Here is an 18,304-nt window from a genome sequence, read left to right as displayed (position 1 = left end):
GCAGGAGGAGGCCGCCCCCCCACCCCCACCCCACAGCCGCCTCCTGGTCCCTCTCCTTGAGGATTCCTCTCCAGAGACAGACTGGGGCAGCCCTTTGGGTGCCACTTCTTGTCTGTCCTTGGCCCTGGTTGGTCCAATCTGTGGCTTGGGAGAAATGCCTGTGGCCTCTCAGACTGCTGACAGGTCCTATTCCGTTAACAAGCCGGCAGGATATTGAGCAGAGAACAGTGGATAGGAGAGGCAGGGTCCAGTGAGAGGAAGCGTGCAAGGGAGGGAGGGGTACTGTAAAGATCTGGGTGGGCTCTTTGTCCTCATGGGCAGAGGACAGGTATGTGTGGAGCCCTGAAAGCCAGCAACACCATGTTACCTCGGTGCTCAAGTACCCAGCCTTCACGTCCCCTCCCCAGGAAGAGATTCTTGGAAAATGTTCTCCATCAGGCCAGAAGTCCTCGGCTTTTGTGAATCTGGGAAGCACTCTGGAATGGGAGTCTCCGGTTTGGAGTCCTTGGACTCAGCCACACCCTGTCCTGGCCCCCAGTGGCTGATAGGTCATACCTAGTGGGTAGAGGTCAGGGCCAGGGGTCAATGTGAAGCTGAAGATGGGAGATCAATATGAAGCCAAGGGCTAGAGGTCAGTCCGTGGGAGGGTTAAGGGTCTGCCTGTGAGTAGAGTAGGGGTCAGGCTAGGGCCAGAGTTTAGCCTGTGCTTGTTGCCAGGATATGAAGTTACTTTCTGTGTAAATCAAACTGCCCCACCCAGTTATGCTCAAACCCATAAGCATCACCAGTCTGAAATCAGTGAGCCCCTGGGGTGGGGGTCTACTTCGCTCAATTTCCAGCTGTGGATACTGCCCAGTCATAGCTTTGGGGAACCAGTGTTGTCCTGAGCCTGATGATTAGCATTCTCCTTAAATGTTTCTGGGTGTGAATGCAGGGTGGGGGATGTCCCAAAGACATATAAGCTGCCACCCCCTTCTACTTCCACCTCTCAAGGAATCATCAGGATCCTCCTTCTTTGACACAGATTGATTCAAGTCCTCCCTCCCTCCCTAAAGAACTCAGAATGATTAGAATAAAAGTTTCAATAAGATCAAAAACTTCTGGGGCACCTGGGTGGCTCAGTTGGTTAAGTGTCTGCCTTCGGCTCGAGTCATGATTCTCAGGGTCCTGGGATCGAGCCCTGTGTCGGGTTCCTGGCTTGGCGAGAGAGCCTGCTAATCCTGCCCCCCTCCCCCTCCCCCCCCGCTCGTGCTCTCAAATAAATAAATAATATCTTTAAAAAAAAAAGACCAAAAACTTATAACAAGAGAAAATTCAGAATCCACACCATGAAGGAAAAGAACAACTGCTCACATCTGTCCAAGTCCTGCCTTTATCAACCACCTTCTTTACCTGGACTTGTCTTTTTTTTTTTTTTTTTTAAGATTTTATTTATTTGTTTGACAGAGAGAAAGAGAGCACGTGCACACAAGCAGGGGGAGTGGCAGAGGGAGAGAGAGAAGCAGACTCCCCGCGGAGCAGGGAGCCCAATGCAGGGCTCGGTCCCAGGACCCTGGGATTATGACCTGAGCCGAAGGCAGACGCTTAACCGACCCAGCCACCCAGGTGCCCCTGAACTTGTCAGTCTTAACAAGCCCCCTGTGTGACCCACTTTACAGGAGAGACACTGAAGCAGAGAGAGGTGACATGATGCACTCTGGGCAGATGCCATAATAGGCCCTTGCCCGCCCTGAGACCCCCGAGTAGGAGCACTCTGTGCCCACATACTCAGAGATGGGAGATAACTGAAGCAGCTCCAGAGAGCTGGGAGGATTGTAGGCACACAGTTTGGACATGGAATCCAGCTTAGAGTGATGACTCCGGAGTCTTTTTTTCCTGGTGGTTCTAGATTGATTCTCCTCCAAATACAATAGCGTTGGTCCAGAAAATCCATTCATTCATTCAACCACTTAGCACAGAGCCTGCCACAAAGAAATGCTCAGTGTTGGCTGAAGAATCGAAACAATGTACACACAGGATTGTCAGCTTCTCCCTTGTGGACTTGATGCAGCTGTGTGCTGGTAAATGTTTTACCATCAACTCTATCAGAGGGAGAAAACCCCAATTTATAGTGTTTGCCAATTTCTGTGGTGTGAATGCTTCCATCATGGCTGATTTCAAGTTGCCCATGTCCTGTCAGTGAATATAGAGTTGGGAAGAGATACAGACTCAGCTCTTGGGGAGGGGGAGAACCACCTCCCGAACACCACTCCCTCCCCCTGAGCTGAGCCCCTGTCCTGGCTCTCAAGGCTCATACCCACACCCGATATTTGCTTTCCCTTTTCTTAGCACCACCCTGCTGCTCTGAGTGCCCACAAGCAGCCCCTAACCTTCCCGTGATTCTCATTCCTGGGCATCCAACAGAGTGCCTCTGCTGATAGCAGGATTGCATGTGTCCGGAAATCTCTATGGTGCTGGCCATGGGGGAGTATTCTGGACATGTCTGAGTGTCCGTCCTCCCTGGGCTGGGCTGTGTCAACTGTGTGTGAGCAAGGGTGTGTGCATGCGTGTGATTGCATGTGATGGTGCCCAGACCTGTGTCTGCCTGTGTTCTGTTAGCAAAACCTCCTGATCGGGCCACTGACTACAGAGAGGGAGTGGGCTCTGAGCAGCCTCACCTTTGTTTGGGGGGGCTGCCAGGCCCACAGCTGAGGACAATAGCATGGGTGATGACTGGCCCTGGGACACGTCGAGTGGCACCTCTCAAACTCGACTGTGCCCAGAACCACCTAGGATCTTGTTAAAATGCAAGTACTGACTCAGTAGTTCTTGGGCAGGGCCTGAGGTTCTGCATTTCTGACAGCTCCCAGGGGCTGCAATGCTGCTGCCTCTAGCCTGGCCCCTAGAACTTCACAGACACAAACTCAGGTTCCTCCCATCTTAGAGAAGAAAATGAAAACCCATCCTCCCCTCCTCAGGCTTTCTGTTCCTCCAGCTACTACCTTCACACCAGCCCCTGCTGTCAGCCAAGCTTCTTGGAAGTGCCCATTGCGTTCTCCTCCCCTCTGCTCGCTCCTTGCCTGGGCTCCCTTGACTTCTACCCCATCTCCATCATTCTGCCGAAATGCTGGCCCTGAGCCATTAAAACAGGTGTTTTGAGGCTCATCGAATAACCTCTAAAGGCATCTAGCTTCAGGCGCATCTCTTAGATCTGAGATGTCCCCGGAACCATAGCAGGCATCCAGTCTCCTCGGGCAGCCTGCCTTCCTCCAGCCAGCTTTCTGTGCTGGTGCTCCCTTCTTTTCCCCCACGACTCCCCGCCAGGCCTCCAGTGACCGTGACTCCCAAATGCGCCTCTCCACCTCCGCTTTCTCTCTGACCTCTGCATCATACATCATCTGGCTCCTCGGTCTGTTCTCTTGGCAGTTGCAAAGCTGCACCCAGAACTCTGCCCCTTGCCCCTGCCAGCCCCACCTTTGCCAGTGTCCACCTCACTGTCTACCTCCTAGCTCGAATTGGGCAATGTCACCCTTGACATCTTCTTCCTAAGCCCCCATATCCAATCCAGCCATCTTCCACAGAAGTCAGCCCTGTTGGTTTTAACCTCTAATTTCAGAACTCCACTTCTGTCTCAAGACACACAGCCACGACCATCCTCTGTCGCCTGGAGCCCTGATAGGGCTTGTGCTTCCCTGCCTCCTGTTGTAATCTGTACCCTCCATACAGCCAGGGGGTGCTTTTTAAAATGCAGGGTTAGTCATGCCCCCACCTCTGCTCTGGTACTTCAGACCTTTCCAGATCTGCTGTTGCCCTTCATATAAAACTGGATCTGAAATAGGGGCCCCAAGGAGCGCCTGGATGGCTCAGCCGTCTGCCTTTGGCTCAGGTCATGATCTCAGGGTCCTGGGATCGAGCTCAGCAAATCGGGCTCCCTGCTCAGCGAGGGGAGTCTGCTTCTCCCTGCCCCCTGCCTCTCCCCGCTGCTCGTGCTGTCGCTTTCTCTCAAATAAGTAAAATCTTCAAAAATAAAATAAATAAATAAATAAAATAGGGTCCCTAGGGGCCTGCCTACAGGATAAGCCCAGCCCAGCCAGGCCCAGCCTCTCTCTCCAGCCATACCAAGCCTTTCTGCCTGGTTTGTATCCAGCTGTGACCTTGACAGCATCGTTTGTAATCTCAAATTCACTTGGGTGATTATCTGACTATAATCAGTTTCCCCACCAGGCTGTGGGCCTCCAGGGCAGGAACAGTGTCTCTCTGGGTCGCTGGTGTCTGCAAGCACCTGGCACAGAGTGGGCACTTGAAAACATTTAGGAGTATCCTGGTTCCAACAAAGCCACTGTTAAGTTTTTGAGACAAGCGGGGACTGTGGGGCTGAATGTTAGATGAGCCTGAGGACTTACTGTTAATATTGTTACACATGAGGTTGCTGTTGTGACGATGTTTTTAAAGTCTTTATCTGTTAGTGGGATGTACTGAAGAATTTATAGGTGAAACAACATGATGCCTGGGATTCGCTTCAAAGGGCTCCAGCCAAAAGTAAACAAATAAAATAAATAAGCATTCAGAGAGGAAACAGAGGAACAAATAAATGCCGTTCTGTTTGTCTGTTCCTGCTCACAGTCACAGGGCCTGCAAAGATGCTGGCTGTCCCGGACATGGGCCTGCAGGGGCTGTACATCGGTAAGACTCTCCCCTGCCCCCCCCCACAACCTTGGCCCTGACCCACCACCCTACTCACCCTGGCACCGCGACCCACCCCCAGTCTGCACATGGGGTGCCTCTCCCAGAAGAGGTTGCTGAGCGAGTGTGTCTGTGCAGGGGGGGAGGTTGGTGCACACAGGACTGTGTATGTGAGCGTGTGTCTGTGAGTGTGTGTGTGCACAGTGGGTCGGTGTGCCCAGGACTGAATGCGTGTGCATGTCTTGAGCAGGGTCTGTGTACATGGGACCTGGTATGATTGTGTGTGTGTGTGTGTGTGTGTGTGTGTGTGTGTGTGTATCTGCCTGTGGGCAGGTCTCTGTGTGCAAGGCCTTGTGTGAGAGTGTATATATTGGCAGGTGGCTCTGCATGCACAGAATTCTGCATGTATACACCCGCATCTGCCTGTGGTCGGGTCTGGGAGCAGGCTCTGCGTTCTCTGCAGGGGTGGCAGGCCAGGAGGCAGGAGGGACACTCCTCAGGAAGTCCATTAACAAAGACCTGGTGGGCTGGGCCTTCCTTCCTGCCTCCCTTCCCAGGCTCAAGCCACAGCAACTCAGCCCCTTGGGCTGGAGCTGGTGGCAGGGCCCAAGCCTGTGCCGGCTGCCTAGAAAAAAGGAGCCCTGGGAGAGTCACCCCCCTACCCTGCCCCTCCAACACCTCCAGACAGACTCTGGCCCGGTCCAGGCACTTCCTTGAGTCCCCCTCATGCCTCACATATGTTCCCACGTACCCCAAGGCCAGGGAAACTGGGACCTCTCAGGGCTCGGGGCAGGACAGCTGCTGAAGGAACACAGGCCCTGGGGCCCTGGCTCAGCCTAAAGCCAGCCAGACCAGTTCGACGTGTCCGCAGGTCTTCACACCAGACCCCATCAGCCTCCTGGGCCACCTTCCTGTTCCCACACCTGAATCTCAGGGCAGCCCCAGTATCCCCGACAGGGACCTTAGCAGAGTCCAGTGTGGTGGTGATAAGCCACCAGCCCACACCTAGGGATGACCAGCCAGGCAGGCCCTTAAGCTGTGTGATCCTCCAAGCCAGGCTTTGGGCTGCCTTCTGGAGCTGCTGTGCTTCCTCCCAGCAAAGGTCCAGCTCAGTCCTGGGTCTGTGAGAGGGTTTCGGTGGGGCCTCCTGCCCCCAAATGCTGGCTCCAGGTTTCTGTGTGTCATGGGGAAGGGAGGCTCAGAATCCAACTTCCTAGTGTTGTGGACACCCCCCATCTCAGGGCTGGGCTGGAGGAGGTGCTATTCCCCTTCTTGATCCTCACCAGCTAGGCCTGTCCTTGGCCCTTAGTGGAGGGAGGGAGGAAGGGAGGGTGGCTCCTTTGGGTCCTGATTAGAACCATGTGGCCAAAGTCTACCAGGGAGGGGAGCAGCCCTACCTCCTGCTCAGTTCTGTCTGCAGTTCCCCACCTTTTCTGGTTTCTCTACCCTCCACCCTCACCTCCACCCCAGGAGCCCACCCACCCCATCTCTCCTGCCCTTCTGTCTCTGGACTCAGTCTCCCCCATCCCCCATAATGCTTCTCTGTCTCTCCCCTCCCCTGCTGTGTCAGAGGGATGCTGGGGAGACGAGGAGTCACCAGGTGAGGCGTGGGTCACCCTTCAGGGGGAGGTCACCTCAAATCGATAACAGGCCCTCAGTCTGCCCCTGCCTCCATCTTGTCCTTCCTCCCCCAGCAGGGTGCCCCTTACCTCAGCACAGCAAGGACTAATGGAGGACCTCTCAGTGCCCAGCCACCAGCCCCTGCCCTGATTGTACCGGAGTGACTTGCCCTCTCTTTGCAGGCTCCAGCCCCGAGCGGTCCCCTGTGCCCAGCCCACCTGGCTCCCCAAGAACCCAGGAAAGTTGTGGCATTGCCCCACTCACACCCTCGCAGTCTCCAGTAAGCCTGGGAGCAGGGATCCTGGTGGTGGGTGGCTGGGTGCTATGGCGAAGGGTTGTGCTCCAGAGAACTTAGCCTGGTGTCTGGCAGAGCCCTGGCAGGGCCCGGGCTGGGCTGGGGTGGCGCCATGCCTCTTGCCCCTGCACACTCCAGTTATGTCTTCCCCAGAAGACAGCCTCAGGTGAGCTTGGACTGTCGGGGTAACAGTTCTACTCAGGTGAGCCCCACGTAACTAACACGCGAACAGCCCTGCTCCAGGATGCCATCCATGGACCAGAGCCTGCCTAGGGCAGGGAGACTTCTGAGCATGTAGTTACTTCAGGTCCTCAGAGCAGTGGGCCTCCCAGAGCTGCTCCCCCTCCTGTCGACCACAGCCCTCCCTGAATTCAAGTTCTATCTGGGGAAGACAAGACACATTGCTAAAAATTAGTTTGGAAACTACTAGTTTGAAGTATCCAGGATATAAACATCCCTCAAACTCCCTGGGTCACCCCACCCATGATGGCCTCACCCTAATGATCCAGCCTGGGGATCCCCTTGTTCTCAGGGAGACCAGGCCTGGCCTGGGAGAAGGAAGGAACCACGGTGGGCCTGTGCACAGGCCTTTCTCCTCTGCCATAAAACCAGTGGAGTCTGGTTGTCTCACTGTGGCCACAAAGATCTGGGGGGTCAAATATACACAGGTCCATTTGTTACTGAAGCTGCCCTGGGGAGCTGTGAGGGGGTTGGGGCTCAGGCTGGCCAGGCAGAAGGCAGGCAGAGAACCCACAGAGGAAAGCAGGAGCTTAAGCCAAAAGCTGCAGAGGGCGACCTGAGAGGCCTTGGGATTCTGAGCAGTTGGCCACTCTGGAGCTCAGCCTGGAGCCTGGGAAGGGGAGGGGAGCCCGGGCAGGTGACTGGGGCAGGGCAGTCTGGACCACAGCCAGAGGAGAAGAGGGGCTCAGGCATGCAGCCCTTGGCTGCTGCCTAACTCTGGGTCTCGCCCTCACAGAAGCCCGAGGCCCGGGCCCCCCAGCATGCTCCCTTCTCCGTGGTGGTGGCCATCGACTTTGGCACCACCTCCAGTGGCTATGCCTTCAGCTTTGCCAGTGATCCTGAAGCCATCCACATGATGAGGTGAGGGTGGCTGGGCTGGGAGATGGGGGCGGGGGTCCTCACTCCCTGGGATGGGCCTGGTCTCAGAAGGACTGTCACTGAGGACACATGGAGTCTGCCCAGAGCTCCCTCCAGCCCCAGCACACACACATATATGCACATATATGTGTTTTTTAAATAAAAGTGGGATATCCTATAACTTGCCTTACTTTAAACTTTCAACATTATTTTGTAGATGTTTCGTGTCAACACATAAAGCCACAATTTCTCTTCTTTCTTTTTTCTGTCAAATCCGCCTGCTTTATTTTTCCTTTAAAAAGGAAAAAGATAAACGAAACGAGCAAACAACAAAAGCAAGGCAGCCGCCCGGCTCCCTTGAGCTCTGGGCACGCATCTTGGTTGACAGGCCCGTTCTTCCTATCAGCTCCTACTGAAGCCACAATTTCTTTTAATAGTTGTGTAGTGTCCCACCGTACAGATGTGTCATGATTCGTCCATTTTTCTATTGATGGTTTTGGGAGGTTTCTTCCCCTCTAATTGTTCACTATTACAAAAAGTGCTGCGATGAATAGCTTCCTTGAAAACTTGTGCTGGGATTTGTGTGCAGTGGACAGGCACATTCCTAGACTGAACACCTCAGTGAAGGACAAAGACGTGAAAGATCAGAGGGTTTGCTGAGTTAACAGGTCACACAGTTGTTAGGAAAGAGATGGGCAAAAAACCCATTCTGATGTAGTCAAGCTTTATTTGAACAGTACATTTTTTGACACTCCCCTCTAGGCCTCAAGACCCTGATCCTTTGAAGGATCAGGATTCTTAGTGAAGCTGCAGCCAGTAGGTGGAAGACCCTTCTAGAAGATCCCAAAGCTCCAACCCCAACTGGGATTGGGGAGCCGAGGGGCTTCCCAAGGCCTGGGAGGGTAAATGGCAGGGTGGATGGAGAGACAAATGTAAGGGTCACTTCCCCAAAGATACAAGGGACTTCAGCTGCATAAGCACGAACTGTCCTTCCCCCTTCCCTGCTCCGTCCACATCCACATAAGGCCACAAAGGCTCTAGGCACTTACAGCCCTCTAGGAGCTGCAGGGCATCCCAGCTGGCATGCTCATCAGCACACATGACAGAAACCATGCTGGACTCTATGCTGGGGCTGAGGACCAAGAAAGGACGCTGTCTTGTGGAGGGGACAGTCACAGGAAGTAACTGGAGGGTATCTTGGCTTCCTCCCAAACCCTCCCCACCCCTACTAGCCACCAAGACCTGCCATTTCTATCTCCCTAATATCTCTGGAACACCCAGTCACTTCTCTCCATGGCCACCACCCCTAAGTTCAGCCCCACCCTCTCTCACCTGGATGGTAGCAATATCCTCCTCTCTGGTTTTCCTTCTCCATTTTTCCTCCCCTCCAGGCTGTTGCCACATGGGGACCAGTGACCTTTCTTTCTATTTCTTTCTTTTCTTCCTTCCTCTTCTTCCTCTTTTTTTTTTTTTGACTGGGCTAAGTGGCTTTATTAGCAAAAGCCAGGATTACAAAGGACTTAAGAGTTGGTACTGGGGCCCTTCTTCTTGCCAAAGGCGGGCACAGCATTAACAAACACCGGTTCTGCACCCACTGCTTGGCCTGGCCTGTCTTCTTTTTCTCCTGTTTGGCCACTTTGGGTCTGCCCTCTTACTCTCCCAGCGCGGCCCAGGGAACCATGGACTTTACCTCCAAGCATGTGGATGGTTACTTCCAGAGTGGTCGGAGCCTCTTCCCCACACTGGCCCTGGTAGCTTCATCGTCTAGAGGTGTGCCTGCCAGGAGCAGGACTTGACTTCCTTGGAGTAATGCCCTCTAACAAGTCTGTGTGAGCCTTGATCTGGGCTATCGTGCCCTGGCCAGTCACCTCAAGGGTGTGTAGCTCCTCGGCGTGAACAGAAAGCTGTGTACCAGCAACTGAATGCTGGTAACCGCTGCTGCCACCACAAAGATCAACCAGTGACCTTTCTAATGGCAGATGTAGTCATGATTCCTCATTCTTCTACTTAAAACCCATCAAGACAGAATTCAGATATGGCATTTGATGCTCTTCCTTAGCTGACTTTAACATTCCTGCGTTTTCTCCGGCTGCACACCTAGCCAGCCTATAGCTGGTTCTCCCGGCTCTTTCACACCTCTAAACTTTTGCACATGCTGTTCCTTCTGCCTGGATTCCCAGCTCCTTCCCCCAAAGGCTGCAGGGTTGAGCTTGGCCTAGAGGGGTCAAGGCATCAGAGAAGGCAGAGGAAGGGTAGAAAGAAGTTGCCAAGCCAATGAACTAGACGGGGAGTTCTGGGTGGAATTCCAGATGGCACCTGCAGATGGGAAGGTTTGGAATCTCGTTCAGGTTTTGGGGTCCTGCCGGAGGTGCAGTTAACTGGGTGTAGCTGCCAAGGTGGGTCAGATAGGAATGATCGATGCCTTGAAGGAGCTTGGCGGTGGAAGGTAGCCCAGAGAAGGGCAAACCGTCTGGCTGGGAGAAAGCCTCTGTGAGGGTCCTCTGGGGGGGGGGGTACATCAGGAGGCCAGACCCAGGCAGGTGGATGATGGCTTGCTGCTGCTTAAGAGTACAGGGAGGTGAAGTCCAACGGTGTACCTCATGGGAGGAAGCAGGAGCCGAGGATGTTTATGGGTCCTGTGGCCCCATGGATAGGCAGGATCCCATGTGCAGCATTTATGGAGATTTAAGGGGATGCCAAGCACCATCTTCACAAGACCCCGTAGGAGGTAGGTACCCTTATTATTTCCATATTACATGTAGGAAAGCTAGGTGGCCTGCCCAAGGTCACACAGCTGATCCCAGAGCCGGGTACCCAACCCCACGAAGGGAGGGTTTCGCTGACCACAATGACAGCCCTGTGCCTCCACAGGAAATGGGAGGGCGGGGACCCAGGAGTGGCCCACCAGAAGACCCCCACCTGCCTGCTTTTGACCCCGGAGGGCGCCTTTCACAGTTTTGGCTACACCGCCCGCGATTACTACCACGATCTGGATCCTGAGGAGGCGCGGGACTGGCTCTACTTCGAGAAGTTCAAGATGAAGATCCACAGCGCCACTGTAAGGCACATTCCGGCTCGGGGCCGCTCCAGCCAGGGGGGCGGGGCCAGGAGTGGAAAGGGAGGAGCTCACGCAGGGGGAGCAAAGGTAAAAGGTGAGGAGAGGCTGAGGGGGCGGCGCTAGGGGGTGAGGCCGGGATTAGAGGAGAGGCGGGGCTCACGAGAAGGGCTGGGGACAGAACTCATGTGGGATTAGCGAGGACACTCCAGAGGGGAAGCCGCAGGAAGTTGGGGCAGAGCTATGGCCTTCTGCAGAATTGCCTATAACCCTGCCAGGACCTCACCCTGAAGACCCAGCTAGAGGCTGTAAATGGAAAGAAAATGCCTGCCCTGGAGGTGTTCGCCCATGCCCTGCGCTTCTTCAAGGAGCATGCCCTTCAGGTGCGCTGCGGCCCCATCCCTGCCCACCGGGGCAGGGACCCCCAGGGCCATCGTCTCCTCTCAGCCTATCCAAGAGGGGTCAGAAATCATCATCTCCAGCCCCTGCCTTCCCATCAGATGGAGCCTGCATGGGACATACAGGTGTTGGGGGGGGGGGGCGGCGTTAGGAATTCCTCCAACTCAGCTGGGAAGTCCTTCCTGAGGCTTGATTAGCAACTCCAGCTCCCATACATAGAAGGCTGAAGATACCCACCCCCAACCCAAGCTAGCCTGCCCCTCGCTGCCCCCTCCTGCTGCAGGAGCTGAGGGAGCAGTGCCCATCGCTGCCAGAGAAGGACACTGTGCGCTGGGTGTTGACGGTGCCCGCCATCTGGAAACAGCCTGCCAAGCAGTTCATGCGTGAGGCTGCCTACTTGGTGAGGAGGGGCAGGCAGAGCAGGGGGCGTCACTCGGGAGGGCTCCAGGGAGGCCCCCAAGACCCTCCTTTACTCACCACCCTTGGGACCAGCCATTGCATAAAGAACTCTGGCCTTCCCCTGCTGGGCATTTTGGAGGATTGTTGCCACCAGGAGAGGGTGTGAGCCTGCAGGAACAGAGAGCAGAGGGGATGAGAGGCACAGCCCAGGCCAGCTTAGCCGGTGTCTTAAGTCAGGTTTCCTAGAAGCAGAGCGCAAGATAGGGACTCTTGTGCATGCGGCGTATTGAAGAAGGGCTCTCAGGAGAAAGAGTGAGGGAAATGGACAGGAGAAAGCGCTGAGCAGGAACGTGGTCTCAGCTAGAGTCTAGCCTCAGCCTGATCCCATGGAAGGACTGGAGGAAGAGTTGTACCCAGCAGTTGACCACAGTGAGGCAAGGCGTTTGGCTTTTTGTGTATCCGTATCAGCCTGTCATTGGTTCCCGGGGGTGTGGGGGAAACTTCTCCAAGTGAGGTGGTTTCCATTCAGCTGAGGGCAGTTCCCCAGAGAAGGGGGCAGCTGGGAGCCAACACACAGTAGCTGGGCAGGGCACCAAGAACATCCGCTTCAGCCAGCACCAGTATTTTCCGGGGACTCCACCACCACCGAGCCCCAACCACTGTCAGTCTTTGAGCAGGAGAAACAGGGCGATGAAACTATGAAGGGAGGTGGTTTGGACCAATGCTTGCTGGGCTTCCTACCGTTAAGAGATGCCCAAAGGCCTGGAGAATGCGGGGGCGCACAACTCAAGTCCCCCCACCTCCAGTGAGATGGGGGAAGGGGAGCAGAGCCTCCCAGAGAAGACTCATGGCTTGGTCCTCCCCCTGGGACCTTGGGGGACACCCGAGGACCTCCAAAAGGCCTGCTGGTGCACCCCCTGGAAGATACCAGAGCCCCCAACCCCACACACATGTGGGCCAGGCATGCCCCAGGTGCCAGGTCTGTGGGTGCCTACACTTGTCACCGGGAGGAGCTAACCCTGAGGTAGTGGGCATCCCCCCTGCAGAGGTCAGGATGAAAGCAAGGCTGTGCCCAGCCAGAATAAACACCCCACCCAGTGCCCCCTGCCGGTTTATCCACCCTGCTTCCTCCCACACTGGTCCCGGGCTGCCAGTTCAGGAAGGGCTGGCCCTGGGCAGGAAGTCTCCATACCCACCCATCCCCAACCCCCACCTGCTCAGAATCCAGGGAATCCCACAAAACCATAAAGTACTTCCCACAGGGAGAGGGATCCCCTGTCCTGATACAGGAAGTAACAGATCCCAGATGTTTTTCTCCCCGCAGCTGGCCTGTCCTGGTGTCTGCAATTTCACTGTTTGTCTCTTGGTGCCTATATCCGATTCTTGGGGAACAAAGTTCTCCTGGGAGTGGGGAGTGTGGCTACTGTCTGACACCAGCCTGGTGAAGGAAAAGGGTTCAGTGAGCCAAAGGGGACCTCCCCACACACACACCGTCTGCTCTAATTGGTGATCTGGCCATTACACCCCCATACACACTGTGCTAGAGTCTGGACTAACACCCTCAGCCCGTGCGCAGCTGGTCAGCCCTGCACCTGTGAAGGGGACCTTGCCAGAGCCTGGGCCACCCTGGGCAGCTTGGAGGGGCAGATCCCAGGTGCTCTAGGTTTTCAGTGTCTAGTCTCTCCCTGCTGGGCTACCCCATGGTATTCTTGGCCATGGCCGTGCCCCTCCCCAGGCTGGTCACAGGGTAGCTGTGAGGCAGCTCCAAATTTGTGCAGCATGGAGGGGGCTGAGAGGCCTACCATGGCTGGGGTGTGATGGGGAGGAGGTGGGGAGCCCCACAGGCCCTGGCTGCCTGCCCAGAGGTGCCATCTGAGGTGTGACACTTGGCCCATGGAGGTCCCTGGCCCTGCCCACCGCCTATCCCCAGGCTGGCCTGGTGTCCAGGGAGGATGCAGAGCAACTCCTCATCGCCCTGGAGCCAGAGGCTGCCTCTGTCTACTGCCGCAAGCTGCGTCTACACCAGCTCTTCGACCTAAGCAGCCGGGCTCCAGGCAGTGGACGCCTGGGTGAGCGCCGCTCCATCGATTCCAGCTTCCGGCAGGGTGAGCTGCCCCGAGGGGCACTGCCCAATGGTATGACATTTGCCCTGGGAGGGTCAGAGGGACACTGAGGCCAGAGGCTCGGCCATGTCTGACATGAAGAGGAGACAACCCCCTCCCGCACTCCAGCCCAATCTGAGTGGGCAGAAACAACTCTGGTGGACTTCAGTCTGAGGGAGGAGGCACAGCCCTGACCTGGGGCAGCCCAATCTGAGGACAGAGATCTCACCTTGCCCTAGGAGATCATTGTCTGAGGAGGGCAGGACTCAGCCCCAGTCCTGAATCTGAAGGTAGGGGAAACAACCTGTCCCGAGGGGAGGTGCTGACAAAGGAGGAAGTCAGCCCCCACTCTGAGCCAAGGTGGTCTTCAAGAGTTTTCTCTGCAGCAGCCCCTGAATCAGCCATGTCCCATCCTGGTACATAGCTGTCATCCCCGTTCCTCCCACAATAGCCCCAAGCTCCCGCTACCAAGCTCAAGCCCCAGTGCCAGGACTGGGCAGAGACAGCTGTGGTCAATCTTAGTCACTCTCCCAGATGCCATCTCCCATGACTAGAAGAGGTCCCAAGTCCTGGGCTCCCCTGCATCCCCCAGGACCTCTTCCCCCGGCCACACACAGGTCCTCCAAACTGTCCTAACCCCAATTTGCCCTGCCGTGAGCTGGCCTGCATTAAGGGAATGTCCTGCAGCCAGAAATACTTCCCCTCAGCTATTGGTCACAGCACCGGAGCGTACCCCATCAGGTTTTTCTGGACCCTTTGAGGTTCAAGACTGCCTTCTCCTAGTTAGGAGTAGAGCAAGAGTTTCAGGAGAACTGGCTGGTCCAGATGCTCAGGGAGGGTGCTGGTGAGAGGGTGGGGGTCGAGCGTGGTAGCTGAGGCACCTCCTTCTAATCCCACCGTCCTGCTGTCCCTCGACCCCCAGCCCGCGAGCAGCTGCGCCGGTCCCGCCACAGCCGCACGTTCCTGGTGGAGTCTGGCATCGGAGAGCTGTGGGCAGAGATGCAAGCAGGTGGGGAAGGAGGGACGGAGGGGCGTTTCTCGGGTCCTGCGGGGAACATACACTGATAGGGGGCAAGGAAACATTCGCTAAGTGGGCTCTAGACCCTAGAAACCCCGCCCTTACTCCTCCATCAGCTGCACCTAACCTGGCAGTCATGGTCACCTGCACCCCCACACCACTCAGCCGCGCCCCTGACTCCCACTTCTCCTGGGGATTCTCCACGGATGAAGTTGCAGAATCCTGGAAACACTTTCCCCAAAAACCTTGCGTCCCTACCCGGTAGCCTAAGGTTTAAGCACTTGGAAGCCCCTTACTGCTACTCCCACCCCCATCCTCCCCGCAGGCAAGGCTCGCGTCTGGGGCAGGGCTGGGGGCTGGGGGCTGGGTGAATCTGGAAGGGAAGCAGAGCTGAGGGTGCAAAGCGGGCCAGGAGTGTGTGCTCACGCTCGCCGCCGCAGGAGACCGCTACGTGGTGGCAGACTGCGGAGGAGGCACTGTGGACCTGACCGTGCACCAGCTGGAGCAGCCACATGGCACCCTCAAGGAACTGTACAAGGCATCTGGTGAGTAGCCCGTCAGGCAGCACCCTTGGTACCGAGCGCGCCCGGGCCCCGCCGACGCCCCCTGGCGGCAGAGTTTGCACTGACTCCCCCTCTACTCCTTGCCCGACCCCAGGCGGCCCCTATGGCGCGGTGGGCGTGGACCTGGCCTTTGAGCAGCTGCTGGGCCGCATCTTCGGCGAGGACTTCATCACCACCTTCAAAAGGCAAAGGCCGGCAGCCTGGGTGGATCTGACCATCGCCTTCGAGGCCCGCAAACGCACGGCGGGCCCGCACCGCGCAGGGGCGCTCAACATCTCGCTGCCTTTCTCCTTCATCGACTTCTACCGTAAACAGCGAGGCCACAACGTGGAGACAGCCCTGCGCCGGAGCAGGTGGGTCCGGGGACCACGGACTCAAGCAGGGGTTGCGGATGGGGAAAGCCCCTGCAAGGGAGGATGTGGGCCCCAGAGTCTGCCCCACCTGCCCCGTGCACATTTCTTGCCAGCCCACAGCAGGAGAGGGGCGTGAGCATTCCAGCTAGAATCCGCGGCCGGAACTGGGGCGAGGGTTGACATCTTTCTCCTCCCCGCACCGCGGCAGCGCCCCACCCCAACACACCCCGTGCCAGCCAGTGTGCCTTGGTTCTTCTGCCCGGAGACAAAGGGAGGCTCCTCTCCTGGGGCTTCATGCCTGGAACTGGAGCAGGCAGGCGCCTAAAGCCCCTGAGGGAGTGGGGCTGGGACAACACACAATATGCAGTCAGTGCCCAGGCCCACTGGCCTGGAGCAGTGGTAGAACCCCAGACCCCGACCGATAAGCCTGTGCCCCCTTCACCAACAGCGTGAACTTCGTGAAGTGGTCCTCGCAGGGGATGCTCAGGATGTCTTGCGAGGCCATGAACGAGCTCTTTCAGCCCACGGTCAGTGGGATCATCCAGCACATAGGTGAGTGCCTAAGCTTGAGTCCTCCACTGACCCCCACATTCACACTCAGATGCAGGAATGATTCCTCCCCATTAGTGCCTGGAAGCCTCCACCCATCCATACACTGGAATGAGACCCAGAATCACCTGAAACACCTGGAGGACACAGTGTCGTGGGTATTAAGAACTCGGAGGGATTATGTGTATGGTCTCTCTTCTGACTGTGAAAGAACCCCTGATGCCTCGGTTTCCTTATTTATAAAATGGGGTGATAGTATTGGGTCCCCAAAACTGTCATCCCAGGGAGCTGAAATACTAGAGATGTGCACACAGTCGGCAGGAGGCACTTAGTACATGAAAATGCATATCCTTATCTCGCCCTCCACGTCGTGGTGCGAAGAGGAAAAGGGGGTAGAGTGCCGGGGAAGCAGAGCCCATGAAGACTGTCCGAAGCACTCAATGAAAACTCTGTGTTTTTCTTCCTCCGAACCTGGCTACCGTTTTAGGGTGACGGAACCAGTTTCTAGTTGCCAGCTGGGTACAGGATGGAGGAGGGGAGGTGCCTGTGGCCGCAGGGCGTCGGCCCGTGCGCTCTCTCACCTCGCGTTCCCTCTTTCCTCCCACCCCCCCCCCGCCCCCTCCCACAGAGGCGCTTCTGGCGCGGCCCGAGGTGCAGGGCGTGAAGCTGCTCTTCCTGGTGGGCGGCTTTGCGGAGTCGGCCGTGCTGCAGCACGCGGTGCAGGCGGCGCTGGGCGCCCGCGGCCTGCGCGTGGTCGTCCCGCACGACGTGGGCCTCACCATCCTCAAGGGCGCGGTGCTGTTCGGGCAGGCGCCGGGCGTGGTGCGCGTGCGCCGCTCGCCGCTCACCTACGGCGTGGGCGTGCTCAACCGCTTCGTGGCCGGGCGCCACCCGCCCGAGAAACTGCTGGTACGCGACGGCCGCCGCTGGTGTACCGACGTCTTCGAGCGCTTCGTGGCCGCCGAGCAGTCGGTGGCCCTGGGCGAGGAGGTGCGGCGCAGCTACTGCCCGGCGCGGCCGGGCCAGCGGCGCGTGCTCATCAACCTGTACTGCTGCGCCGCCGAGGACGCGCGCTTCATCACCGACCCGGGCGTGCGCAAGTGCGGCGCGCTCAGCCTCGAGCTGGAGCCCTTCGACGGCGCGTCCCCCGGCCGCCGCGAGATCCGTGCCGCCATGCAGTTTGGCGACACCGAGATCAAGGTCACCGCCGTCGACGTCAGCACCAATCGCTCCGTGCGCGCCGCCATTGACTTTCTTTCCCACTGAGGGCGCGGGCGCCGTGCCAGCCCCATCCCCGCCCCGTGCCAGGCCCCGCCCTGTTGGGGTCGGGGGTGGGGTAGTGGGGGGAGTCTGGGGCGCCGGCTCGCGTGGACACAGCTGCTGGTTCTGAAGTCAGCGCCTCTTCCCCCGCCCTCCTGTCCGGGAAGATGAGGTCGCAGGATGGGTAGGGACAAACTCTCGCTTTGGAACTGGGCCCGGGTCGGCTGACTGGAAAGCCGAAGAGCCCTGCCAAGGGCTGAGATCAGAGAGTCAGAAGAGGTTTGTAAGACGGTGCGCCCACAGGGGGCACGTGACCCCGAAGGCAGAATGCGCCAGAAGACCAAGCCCTGGCCTGAACTGGGGGGGTGGGGGGGTGGGGCGGTGGGAAGTGGAGGCAGCTGGGAGAGGCAGAGCAGGGCCTCTGCAGGAGGGGCAGCAGGAGGACGGAGGATGTGCAGCGCTTGGGCCTGAAGAGCCCAGTGCATGGATTGATAGGCTCAGCCAGCACAGGGCGCTGGGCAGAGAGGCCCTATGGCGCAGAAAAATGGCTGGAGGCTGGCACAAGCAGCACAGGGGTACAGGACCTTCCCGGGTGTGGTACTGACCACCCAAGTATGACTGTTAATTTTTAAACTTTCTCAATTAACAGGCTAAAGAGGAGGATGCAGGATGAAGGCACTTATGAGAGGATGTAGGGGGAGCTTGCTGGGGGGCCTTCCTTCAGGACAGATAATTCATCTGAGAAGGCCCCAAGAGCAGCCCATGAATGACCCACATGCATCCTATCCCAGCCACCGAAGGGCAGTGGGGGTTGGGGGGGCTGTCGAGAGACAGAAGGAGAACTAAGGGCTGGTCCTGGTTCTGCCATCAACTCACTATGCCATTGGAACATTCCCTGCCCCCCCCCGACCTGCAACTGCCCCACCTGCCT

At 57.3% G+C, this 18,304-nt stretch overlaps 1 protein-coding gene and 1 pseudogene across 3 annotated transcripts; one reads left to right on the top strand and one right to left on the bottom strand.

Annotated features, from left to right (window-relative positions):
• Positions 1–4,619: 4,619 nt before the first annotated feature.
• HSPA12B (heat shock protein family A (Hsp70) member 12B) lies at positions 4,620–17,725 on the top strand. Of its 3 annotated transcripts, XM_088026719.1 has the most exons (13): positions 4,620–4,662; positions 6,465–6,568; positions 6,735–6,779; positions 7,554–7,678; positions 10,547–10,733; positions 11,009–11,113; positions 11,413–11,529; positions 13,459–13,633; positions 14,553–14,639; positions 15,089–15,193; positions 15,306–15,564; positions 16,013–16,116; positions 16,742–17,725. In XM_088026719.1, exons 1-13 carry the CDS (start codon positions 4,620–4,622, stop codon positions 17,377–17,379), a joined length of 2,094 nt encoding a protein of 697 aa, XP_087882845.1. In that variant the 3' UTR covers positions 17,380–17,725. The 3 variants fall into 3 exon arrangements, with proteins under 3 accessions (XP_087882845.1, XP_027974298.1, XP_027974297.1); XM_028118497.2 differs by lacking the exon at positions 6,735–6,779 and having other exon boundaries at positions 6,465–6,562; positions 11,416–11,529; XM_028118496.1 differs by lacking the exon at positions 6,735–6,779 and having other exon boundaries at positions 6,465–6,562.
• LOC114220585 (ubiquitin-like FUBI-ribosomal protein eS30 fusion protein pseudogene) lies at positions 8,383–9,651 on the bottom strand (annotated as a pseudogene).
• Positions 17,726–18,304: the final 579 nt, after the last annotated feature.

This window comes from Eumetopias jubatus, unplaced genomic scaffold (genome assembly GCF_037043125.1).
Source record: "Eumetopias jubatus isolate StellerSeaLion01/CBP00866 unplaced genomic scaffold, mEumJub1_p1.0 scaffold_9, whole genome shotgun sequence".
In the NCBI taxonomy this organism is placed as follows: Eukaryota; Metazoa; Chordata; class Mammalia; order Carnivora; family Otariidae; genus Eumetopias; species Eumetopias jubatus.
This window is presented reverse-complemented; position numbering and strand designations above follow the sequence as displayed.

Bases quoted from the DNA above. Each gene is read 5' to 3' on its own strand.
- HSPA12B (XM_088026719.1), top strand. From the start codon at position 4,620: ATGCTGGCTGTCCCGGACATGGGCCTGCAGGGGCTGTACATCG. The intron at 4,663-6,464 runs GTAAGACTCTCC...CTCTCTTTGCAG, and splicing joins CCTGCAGGGGCTGTACATCG to GCTCCAGCCCCGAGCGGTCC. The intron at 16,117-16,741 runs GTGAGTGCCTAA...CCCCTCCCACAG, and splicing joins TGGGATCATCCAGCACATAG to AGGCGCTTCTGGCGCGGCCC.